General features: G+C 44.8%; 1 protein-coding gene across 2 annotated transcripts in view; it reads left to right on the forward strand.

Moving 5' to 3' along the window:
- The window catches only part of LOC127670211 (solute carrier family 5 member 4-like), a 48708-nt gene extending 46606 nt beyond the window's left edge, over positions 1-2102 (forward strand). Inside the window, exons 14-15 of one of the 2 annotated variants that reach the window (XM_052164588.1) lie at positions 392-497; positions 1888-2102. In XM_052164588.1, coding sequence (XP_052020548.1) covers positions 392-497; positions 1888-2102 — 321 coding nt within the window. The remainder of the gene's footprint in view (positions 1-391; positions 498-1887) is intronic. The other variant, XM_052164589.1, reaches the window with a different exon arrangement.
- Positions 2103-12169: the final 10067 nt, after the last annotated feature.

Below are 12169 nucleotides of genomic sequence, written 5' to 3' on the forward strand. Positions count from 1 at the left end.
ACTACTTGGAGCTGTAAGCAAATACTAGAGTTAAAAACAGAAATAATTCAAAATGGCTGATGTGTTTTGGTGAGACAGTTTGTAGGAGATCTTTCCTTTAAACCTATACTGCCCTGGCACAGTTATGATTTATTTTTTATTTTTTTGGTTTTTAAAGACAGGGTTTCTCTGTATAGCCCTGGCTGTCCTGGAACTCACTCTGTAGACCAGGCTGGCCTTGAACTCAGAAATCTGCCTGCCTCTGCCTCCCAAGTACTGGGATTAAAGGCATGCGCCACCACCACCCGGCTACAGTTATGCTTTTAAAACCTTACATTAAATGAGGTGTCGTGAATCGTTGTACATATCTCCCCATCACTAGTGAACATATGCCTTGCCTGCCTCTGTTTAGCTATACCGCCTGTGCTGGAGTCTTTGGAACAACACAGAGGAACGGATTGACTTAGATGCAGAAGAAGAGGAAACTCAAGAAGAAGTTGGTGGTGCTCTTGATGAAGGTAACATCTGGCTTACATTTGTTTTAGTGTATGGATTGGCTATGTGCCCTTTCGTGTCTGTGTTTAATCCCACTAAATTCAGCTCCTGAGATTTACATGTATGCGTATAAAACCAAAAAAAAAAAATTTTTTTTTGGTTTTTGGATTTTGGTTGGTTTTTTTTTTTTGTTTTTTTTTTCCTGAGACAAGGTTTCTCTGTATAGCCCTGGCTGTCCTGGAACTCACTCTGTAGATCAGGCTGGCCTCGAACTCAGAAATCTGCCTGCCTCTGCCTCCCAAAGTGCAAAAGAAAAGTTTAAATATGTCCTCAACATCCACAGCTACTGATCATCCAATATGAGATCCACTTGTTCATCTCCAGTCTATCTGCCAATCCATCCATCCATCCATCCATCATCTATCCATCTAGTCCATCCATCTATCTATCATCCATCCATGAAATTGAGTGCCAGCTGCCAAAATAGCAATTACAGACCGACCCATCTCTACATACTGTCCTCAACAGATCAGTCTCGATTGGTCATGCCTGAGTGTCTGACACAATCCCCTCTCCACCCTTATTCCTCACTATTCTCCCTGATACATCTTCTCCCCCAGACCAAGCTAGCTGATTTATTGTCAATGGACTAACTTTTGGATTTGTTTCTCTTCATTTTTATCCTTCTATGTTCTTTGGTGACCTCTTCCCCTTAGTATATATACCCTTCCATTTATAGTATTCGAGGTTATCCTATCAAATACATTATCTACATTAAGTTAGATGATAGTTAGGTATTCCATTAATTTTCAGCTTCTTTTAGACGTGAAGGTCATATACTTTCTACCACCCCTCCCAAATACTTTTGCTGTGTTTCACAGATTTCTGCTTTATCTTTAACTATTTTTCATAGATTACTGTTTTTCTAAACATGTCTTAAATTTTCCAGTGCCACCATGAAGAGCTTTGCACAAAGCTCTTTTGTGTGTGATCCGTTATACCATTGGTATATTTTTTAAAAGTCTGACTGAAGGGCAGAATTTTTATTTCATATAGTTGAATTAATATTTTTCCCTGGATTCCTCCTGACACTTGCACCAACAGTGATTGATTGATTGATTGACTGATTGATTGATTTCTTGGGTTTTTTTGTTGTTGGTAGTTTGGGGGGGTTGTTTGTTTGTTTGTTTTTGTTTTGGGTTTTTTGTTTTTGTTTTTGTTTTTAAGACAGGGTTTCTCTGTATAGCTCTGGCTGTCCTGGACCTCACTCTGTAAACCAGGCTGGCCTCGAACTCAGAAATCCGCCTGCCTCTACTTCCCAAGTGCTGGAATTAAAGGTGTGTGCCACCACTGCCTGGCACCAACAGTGATTTCCATTTGGTGATCATTGGTTGATGCCTTTTCCTGTTTCAGATGATTCTGAGCAATCCCGTGGATGTCTCAAGAGGGCGTGCAGCGTATTCTGTGGTTTGCAGAATTCAGGGCCCAAGCTGACCAAAGAAGAGGAGGCAGCTCTGAGGCAAAAATTCTCAGACACATCTGAGAAGCCCTTGTGGAGAAATGTCGTGAACATCAACGCCATCCTCCTCCTGACTGTGGCTGTCTTTGTCCATGCCTATTTTGCCTGAACCCTGAGTGAAGCAAAGAATATTTGGACTGAGTTTTCTTTATTTATAAAGTTGGTTGTGTGACAAAGGTAAATGACCAGTTGGGAATGTTATGTGATTAGATCGCTATACACATGATTTTTTGCTTGTATCACACCTTTGTGATTAGTTTTATAATTCTTTTTCTCCAGGTCTATTTAGATATAAATGACAATGTATATATATTTTAAGGTATAAACCATGGTGATTTGATATGTACACACTTTGAAATGATTGTCATGATCAGTTTAATTGACTCATCGTCCAATTTGGTCATCCTTTGTGTGTTTATGGTGACAATATTTAAGATGTGTTCACCTAGTAGATTTCAGTTACACAACAGATTTTTTTTAAGTGTGGTCATCATAATTTACATGGGTTCCTAGAATTCTTTTTTGTTTTTGCTTTTTGTTTGTTTGTTTTGTTTTGTTGTTCATGACAGGGTCTCTCTGTGTAGCCCTGGCTGTCCTGGAACTCACTCTGTAGACCAGGCTGGCCTCGAACTCAGAAATCCGCCTGCCTTTGCCTCCCAAGTGTTGGGATTACAGGCGTGTGCCACCACCGCCCAGCTTGGTTTTTTTTTTTAATCCAAAATTTTATGCTCTTTGATAAACATCTATTTCAAAACTTACAATGTATGAAAACTCAGTACTCATTGGATATTATGTGACATCCCAGTGAATTAGTATCACATGGCTACAAAGCAAGCTCGCCTTCTATGTACATGTTCCAGGATAATGTCTCCTCATCAATTGTTTCTGTAAAGCAAGCTTCCTTTTGTATCCATGTTTATAAGTATTTGTAATTCAGTTGTATGTTTGTCTTGTGTCTATTCTACCTCCCTGAAAAGGGACTATAAATATGATAACAATGAACAGACTAAAAAGCTTGACCTTGTGTTTAATGGAAATCTGTACCTCATATTCATCCCCCCTCACTCTCTCATACTCTCTCTCTCTCTCTCTCTCTCACACACACACACACACACACACACACAGAGAGAGAGAGAGAGAGAGAGAGAGAGACTTTCTCTCTCTCTACTTCTTTCTTTGCTCTCGATGCTTCCAGATGCCTCTGGGTGTTTTCTCTCTCTCATATCTACAGCAAAACCCTTCCCCTTTGACTGACTGGGAAAGGGAAATAAATAAGGGAAGGGAAGGGAAGGGAAGGGAAGGGAAGGGAAAGGAAGGGAAGGAAAGGAGAAGGGAAGGGAAGGGGAAGGGAAGGGGAAGGGAAGGACTGCTCCTAGGTATGGTGAAGGAGAGAGGTTTTTTGTTTTGTTTTGTTTTGTTTTGAAGGGGAAGGGAAGGGGAAGGGAGGGGAAGGGAAAGGGAGGGGAAGGGAAAGGGAGGGGAAGGGAAAGGGAGGGGAAGGGAAAGGGAGGGGAAGGGAAGGGAAGGGGAAGGCAAAGGGAGGGGAAGGGAAGGGGAAGGGGAAGGGAAAGGGAGGGGAAGGGAAGGGGAAGGGAAAGGGAGGGGAAGGGAAGGGAAGAGGAAGGGAAAGGGAGGGGAAGGGAAGGGAAAGGGAGGGGAAGGGAAGGGAAGGGGAAAGGAAAGGGAGGGGAAGGGAAGGGAAAGGGAAGGGAAAGGGAGGGGAAGGGAAGGGAAAGGGAAGGGAAAGGGGAAGGGAAGGACTGCTCCTAGGTATGGTGAAGGAGAGAGGTTTTTTGTTTTGTTTTGTTTTGTTTTGTTTTGTTTTGTTTTGTTTTGTTTTGTTTTGTTTCGAGACAGGGTTTCTCTGTGTAGCCATGGCTGTCCTAGAACTCTGTAGACCAGGCTGGCCTCAAACTCAAAAATCTGACTGCCTCTACTTCCCAAGTGCTGGGATTACAGGTGTGCGCCACCACTGCCTGGCAAAGGAGAGAGTTTATTCTAGAGATGTGGGAGAGTAGATAGCCAGAGGCAGACACATCTGGGAGAGCCTTGGCCCTGAATCATGCGGGAAGAGGGGGAGGGGAAGGGAGAGAGGAACCTGTGCAGCAACCAGGAGGGAAGAGCCTCTGGGGAAGGGTATCCCAGCCTCTGGGCTGGAGAGTCTGGGATAGAGTGTGTGGTGGGCAGCCATACCCTCAGGGACTAAGGGATGCTGGGAGAACCTGGAGGCCAGATTCACTTTGATATGTCAAATAAGCATCTCCGTCCCTTATCCAGGGATTTGAAAATAACATTAACTACACCACATAATGGTCATGTCAGTTTTTATACCCAGCAATACCTTTAAAATCAGAGACTGAAAGGATAGAAAATACAGCCTAACTCTCTAATGACCCCAAGAAGTCAGAAGTTTAAAATGCTATCTCACTCCAAAGAATCTCTAATTCCAGCCTTCTAAAGAGCCCCAAACACTTCATATTCCAGAGCCAGCCCTTTGTTAAGAGCTGGGCAAAAAAGCCTTGAGTAGGTGATCCTGGCCCCATAAGGTAACTAGAAATGAGCTAACTATCTGCTTATCTTGCTTCTGTAAACTGCTTACGCCATTACCCCCACCCAGGAGTTCACGCAGCTATAGACCTCCAAGAAAATGGGAAACTAATTGGTCCACAGAGTGAGGGCTCTGATAATTTAAACTGATTGGCCTAAAAACTACAGAGTAGTACAAAGCGACTGGCTCACACTACGTGGGCACAATGCTTAGGAATGATTGGTTTGTGATTTGAGGGCTTTGTTGTAAACTTATAAAAGCTGTCCCAATTCTGCACTCGGGGTCCCACAGTCCTCTACCCCTGCACGGTGTACAACTGTGGACCCCAGAGCCTCTGGAATAAAAATCCTCTTGTTATTGCATCAAGACTGTTTCTCACGAGTGATATGGGTGTCGCCTTCCGAGGCATGGGGTGCTGGGGCGCCCTCGTTTATCGGGTCTTACAAGACAAAAGAGCCCTACAATGAAAATTACAAAACAACAATAAATTTTAAGAATGCACATACAAACGTGCACTGGAGGGAAAATAAAATTAAGTTTTTTGTTCTTGCCAAAGCAAAGTCTACTAAAATGCCAATCACGTCTTCAAAGAAGGAGGGTGGGGGGGATTCCTAAATTTTACCAGAAAGCAAACAACAGCTAGAGTCAAACCCGCTTTGAGTAAAATTAACAAAGAGGCATTATCCTTTCTAATTCCCATCTGTACTACAAAACTGCAGTAAAATGCCTTAGAACTAGTCATCTAGGCCAAAAGAGAACCTAAAAGGGGCTGAAGAGATGGCTCAGCAGTTAAGAGCACTGACTGCTCTTCCAGAGGTCCTGAGTTCAAATCCCAGCAACCACATGGTGGCTCACAGCCATCCATAATGGGATTTGATGCCATCTTCTGGTGTGTCTGAAGACAGCTATAGTGTACTTACATATAATAAATAAATCTTAAAAAATAAAAATAAAAAATAGACCTTAAATGCCAACTGACCCACAGGGGAGAGGAATTTCAGCTCTATCAGACTCAATCCAAAAGCTCTTAGAAATGGTGTGTGTGTGTGTGTGTGTGTGTGTGTGTGTGCATTAAGGCTGAAGAACTTCTACCATAAAACTTATTTTTGTTTGGCTCTGGATGCAGGCAAGGGCCTCCAGGTTTTCCCATCATCCCTCTGTCCCTTCTGGCAGTCCCTGCCCCCAAGGCTGAACTTTCCAGCCAAGCAGCTGAGCTGCCCTTCCCCCAGAGGCTCCTCCCTAAATAATCCAGACATTTTGGTCTCCTAGGCCCCACCTCCCCTGCCCCACTCCCCTCTTTTTCTCCTTCTCTCCTCTCTCTGTGCACAGCCCATAGTTCCATCGACGGCGACGGGTTACCTGGAAGGGAAGCTGGGGATGTGTGGAAAGGCAAAAAGAGACTAAACAACACCAGCTGCTCAAAGTCTCAAGGTTTAATGGAGGACTCAGTATTTTAAAGTTTTAGGCAAGACCCTTCCCCCAGATTCCAGGGTGTGTTCTGGGGGGCGGGTCTGGCTGCTCACTGGGCGTTGGGCTCAGGCAGCTGGGCGGGTCACCTGCTTAATTCAGGAATTAGTAGATCGGGAGAAACAAGGAACTTCACCTTGATCTAAGAGTTCCACCCTAAGTGGAAGGGATTATGGCTAACACCGGAATTACCACTCAAAAGACTGGGAGAGGAACTTCACCTTGGTCAATGTCAAGTTCCTGCCAGGTGGCTTGGCACCCCAATGAGGCTCTGTACATTCCTTTCATTTCTCTTTCCCCCATTCCTTCACTCCCCATGGTGATGTTGGTCCTTGGGGGCCAGTGAACTCACCAGAGAGCAGCTTCCCAATAATCCTGTATTTAATATTATCTAATCTGGTTTGAATTGGCTCATTTCACCAGAAGAGAAATAAATTTTTAGTTTTTGTCATAGAAAAAAATTTAACATTCCACATAATAATTTGAAAAAAGGGACTGGAGAGATGCCTCAGCAGTTAAGAGCATTGACTGCTGTTCTGAAGGTCCTGAGTTCAAATCCCAGCAACCACGTGGAGGCTCACAACCATCCGTAATGAGATCTGACACCCTCTTCTGGTGTGTCTAAAGATAGCTATAGTATATTTACATATAAATAATTTTTAAATTTTATTTCTTAATTTATTATTATTAAAATAATAATAATTTGAAAGAAGTATACATGCATATATCAAACACACACACATACACACAGCTTTTAAAAGCAAAGAATAACTCAATCTGCATACAATTATAAATTATAAAATTATAAATTGTAGCCCTGGGCAGGAATACAGTTCTGTGGTGAAGCTAGTACACAGTGCCCAAAGTCAATCCTCAAAGCACTTATCCTGTAAAAGCGTAGATCTTTTGAATTAACATGTTTTTAGGACTGGATAGGTGGCTCAGAGGTTAAGGACACTGACTGTTCTTCCAGAGGTCCTGAATTCAATTCCCAGAAACTACCTGGTGGCTCACAACCATCTGTAGTGAGATCTGATGCCATCTTCTGGTGTGCAGGCATACATGTGGGAGACTGCTGTATACATAATAAATAAATCTTTTTTTAAAAAACATGTTTTTTAAAGTATTAAGGATGGAAACTTAAAATTGTACATCAAAATACCTGGGATTCTGATGTAAGACTCTGAAGAGCCTTAACTTACCGGAGACCCCAAAACGCAAGAGGAATTTTATTTAATATCCAGCATGCTGGGTGGCCCTGCACATAGGGAGAGAACGACCACACACAGCCTGTTGCGCAGTCCTCAGGGCAGCCATCATTAGGCACAATGTGATTGGCAGAACAGTGTTACCTTTAAACTAATTGGTTGTTAGGGAATGAGGTAGGTGGCCAACGGCCTCCCGGCCTCCCCTAGCCACAGGGACCTACCTCCCTGTGGTCTGAGGAATGTAATTTAGCCTCTCCCTTCTGGGAGGGGCAAGTGTTCCCTGACCTTTCCAAAGTTCCCGAGCTGACCCTTTGATTCCCCCCTTTTCTATGAGAATGCTTCAATCCTGAAGCAATTGCTGGTATTCTGATAGCTCATACTCCTGGTCTTCTGTTTCTAGTTCTTTGTATCTCTGCTTTAAGATCATTAGCTGTACTGTACCTATGTGTTTCTTAAAAATAGCAACCAAGTGGTCCAAAATGTAGGGACCAAAGGTCAACAACAGCAGGAGAACAATTAAGGGTCCTAAGGGGGTGGATATGCAAGTGGTTAAGGAAGGGGAGGAGTTAAACCAAGACTCAACCAGCCCTGACTTTGTTCTCTCTTCTGCTTGGCTAGCCCTTTCCTCACCTTGGCCATTGACTAACAACCCTGGAATGGTCTATATAAAAGCAACACCACTCAGGCTCCTTAGGCCTCCTATGCTGCAGTACTACTTCTGATAATGAAATCAATGATTCTTGAAGGTGACTGATGAAAGTTTCTATTCTCTCTATATCTAAATCAACAACTGTTCTCAGACTGTCATAATTTTCCCCTTGTAAGACCAGAGGTGGCTGCCTCGGCCATCACCAACCCCAACAGAGAGGAGACAGTAAATGCTGTGGCAGGTAGACAGGCACATAGGACGGGGGAAGGAACCAGAATCCAAGGGTCCCACCAGGCAGTCATGATCAAGGTCGAGTGATCTTGAGCTTGAACAGATTGTCCATCTTCTGTACCGTCCAGCGGGGGTCTGGAGAGCAGGACATCTGCAGGTTTCACATGGGAAGCACACACACAGGCCACAGTACCGTCCACCTAGAGACCTGTGAGAGTGGCTAGCAGTGCCAGGAAGGGTCCCTTCCATCAGGATTCCAGTGACTGTTCCCTGAAGTCTTCTTACACAGATCCAGTCACCCGTCTGAAAGCAGTGAGGAGTCTCTGGCATCCCTGGAGCACTTAAGGCAGACAGTTTAGGCCAAATCTCATGTTGTGGGATGCCTCCTGGGAGGGCCCAGTGGACACCAAAAGAGTTAGTGTACCAAAGAGGATCTCAAGAGGGGTCAGGTTAAAATGGCAGGGGCTGTTCTGGGCTCAGAACTGGAACAGGGGAGGGGCACCACCCAGCCTGAGTCAGTCTCCAAGGTCAATTTAGTTAAGGTCTCTCGTGGGGTTCTGTTTATTTTTCTCTACCTGCCCTGAGCTCTGGGGACAGTAGGCCCAATAATGCTTCCAATTAGTCCCTAATATCTCTGTCAATCCCTGACTTACCTTAAGAGACAAAAGCAGGACCATTGTCTCATCCAATTACCTTGGGTACTCTGAAACTCGGGAAAATTTTTTCTAATCGTGGCAGCTGTTTCCTGCTTTGTGGGACAAGTCTCAACCCATCTAGAAAAAGTATCCACAAACACTAGAAGGTATTTGTAACCATATTCTCCTGCCTTAACTTTTATAAAATCTCTCAATATATTCTAGGCTGTTCTCTTCTAGGTCTTTTGCCATGTTTACTCTTGGCTGCGTAAGCATTCACTAGCTGACATACTTTACACTGTTCTATTATCTCTCTGGGCCAAAACCTGGGTCATAAATACATACTTTAGGTACCTTAACTGCCTGGACAAGCTTTTTATCCCCTAAATGAGTGCCTAGTAGGTCTTTGCTTACTTTCTAGGGAGTATAGTTCTCCCTCCTTTTTTTTTTTAATGATTTATTTATTGTTATATGTAAGTACACTATAGCTGTCTTCAGACACACCAGAAGAGGGCGTCAGATCTCATTACAGAGGGTTGTGAGCCACCATGGGGTTGCTGGGATTTGAACTCAGGACCTTCAGAAGACCAGTCAGTGCTATTAACTGCTGAGCCATCTCACCAGCCCCCTCGGTCTCCCTTCTTGTGTGCACCTTCTCTGAGTGATAGTTGGTAGGGTGGCTAGCCATCTGAGTCCTTTTTTTCTTCAGCATATTCTAAGTGAGGCCATCTCTTAATTCAGTCCTATTTCCCAGTGGGTGTCTCTTGCAGGCCCATAACCAGGATAGGCTCCTGCATAGCCACTCCTGGAGCCACTTGCTCTGCCTGGTTGTTGCCCACTGAGTCTTTTCCCTTCTGACGTCCTGGGCAGTGAATAACACTCAGTCGCCAGCTTCACTAGGGCATCTAAGAGGTCCAAGTTTTCCTTTTTGTTTCCTCTGATGTGAGCAGTCCTCTCTCTTGGCATATAGCCCTGTGGACGTGGGCTGTGGCAGAGGCATACCTGCTATCTGAATGGATGTTAATTTTCTTCCTGGCTCCAAGTTCCAAGGTCTTGGTGAGGGCAGTTAGCTCCACTTCCTGTGTTGAGTGCCAGAGGGTGGAGGTTCTGCCCAGATGACCTTTGTGCTGTCCACCATCACCTGCAGCATCACCTGCTCATCTCTGACCTTCATGGAGAAAACTGCTCCTGTCTGTAGCTTCAACTTTCAGCAGGGGGTCAGTCTCTCTTTTTGGGCCAGTTAGCTGCGGCCCGTTGGACAGGAAGTGTATCTGGGCCCCCATTTTGGAGAGTACGTCTTGCTCCAACAGAGGGTAGGGACAGTCTGGGGTGACCCTAAATGAATGGGCTACCCATCCCATCCCTTGGTCCACTGTTCTTCGGGTAGTCCATGAATACATTTCAGTGCCAGTGGCTTCTTGGACCCACGATCTTTTCTTAGAAACGGGGCCATTGGCTTGGAGGACAGAGCATTGAGCTCCTGTGTCCATCAAGAATTGAGCGGGTTTCTCCTCCACTCTCAGAATTACCCTGTGTTTGGAAAGAGGGTCTGAACTGCGTCTCTCCTAATCACTGTCTTCACCCAGGGCTAACGCCTTTGCCATTTGGGGGCACTTTTCCCAAGGCCTGGGGCCCAGTGGCCTCCCTCCTTTTCTCTCTAGCCTCTGAAGCATTTTCCTGATATCTCTACTAGCCTGATCTATAAAAGCCATCGTCCCAGTAGTTTTGTATTCCTTGCCCCTGGGGTCATACGATGTATATTGGCGGAATGTCTCTATGATCCGCTCTAGAAAGGCTATGGTCCCTGTTTAACCTCACATACATTGGTCAAATTTGTGGGTTTCCAAGTGGCCCCCTTGAGAATGAAAGGATAGAAAATAATACAGCCTAACTATAATGACCCCAAGAAGTCAGAAGTTTAAAATGCCATCTCGCTTTGTTAGAAACTAGGTAAAAGATCACATTCCAGAGCCCACCCATTGTTTAGACCTAGCAGAAAGGCCTTGAATAGGAGATCCTGGCCCCATAAGGTAACTGGAAATGGGCTAAGCTTATCTTGCTTCTGTAAACTGCTTACTCCATTACCCCTAAGCAGGAGTTCACACAGCTATAGACATTTAAGAAAATAGGAAACTAATTGGTCCACTGAGAGCGGGCCAGTGACTGATTGGCCTGAAAACTATGGAGTGGTACAAATCGATTAGCTCACATTTCACGGGCTCTCCATGCTAAGAAATGATTGATTTGTGATTTGCAAGCTTTGTCATAAACTTATAAAAGCTGTCGCAATTCGGCACTCGTGGTCCACAGTCCTCTAACCCTGCACAGTGTATGGCTGTGGAACCCAGAATTCTGGAATAAAGAAATCCTCATGTTATTGCATCGAGACCATTTCTCACAAGTGATTTGGGTGTCGCCTTCTGAGGCGTGGGGTGCTGGGGCACCCTTGGTTTTGGGGGGTCTTACAGACCTGCCCATGGAGTCTGAGGGTGGGCCTTCAGGTGCCCCTTATCTCTTGCCATATTAAAGTCCAAGTCAGGTCTAGTTAGGAAAAGCCCACTGTTCACGACAGCCTGGTCAATCAATGGTGCCCCCATGTATGAGGGGATATTCATTTTGGCTTCCTGTATTATAAATAAAACAGTCTCAAAGAGATTAATCAGTCTCTTGAAAAATATGCCCTTAGTGAGAGAGCCACCGTGGTATCAGGGGAGGTGGCTCTCAGGTCCCCTCCCGCTTCTCCCTGGTCCTGTATGGGCTGAGGATTCCAGAACCAGCACTGGCAGCTGGCAGGGCCATGGAGGCAAGGGTAGAGAGATACAGGGAAGGTCTTGGAGCAAAAGGTCTGCTGTTGAAGGGCCTTGGGTGAATCGAATTCTTCTCAGGTCCAGATCTCTCTTCTCACACTTCCCTTTTCCTGAAGGCCAGAACCTGTGATGTGGGTCTTGGGGAAAGAAAGACTTTTATTTTATGAGGGAGGGAGGTGGGTCCGCCACTAGATTCTTCTAGGTGACTATAAAGACTTTCTCTTCTACTGCTTTTATCACCTGCAAGTCAAAGGTCTCTACGGGTAGGTCATTCAGAGAAGCAGAGAGTGAGTAACTTGCTTTTCAGTCAGTCTAATGTCCAAACAATATCGTCAGTCTAAGTCCAAGAACACAGAACAAGATACCAACAAACACAGAGAAAAACAATCAGCACACAGACAGCTTGACCCTGTCATGAGTGGGCATCTAGGTCCAAGAACACAAAACAAGATACTTACAAACACAGATTAAAACCATCTGTGTTTTAAACCACAAAGACAGCCTGACCCTGCCACAGACCAGCAACCAGGTTCGAGAACACAGAGAACAGACAATCAACACACAGTTTACCCCTTAATGGGCGGTTACCGACACCAGGTGCTCCTGCCCATGAGGCAGGAACCAGATAACA

This window comes from Apodemus sylvaticus, chromosome 19, assembly GCF_947179515.1.
Source record: "Apodemus sylvaticus chromosome 19, mApoSyl1.1, whole genome shotgun sequence".
NCBI classification, from domain to species: Eukaryota; Metazoa; Chordata; class Mammalia; order Rodentia; family Muridae; genus Apodemus; species Apodemus sylvaticus.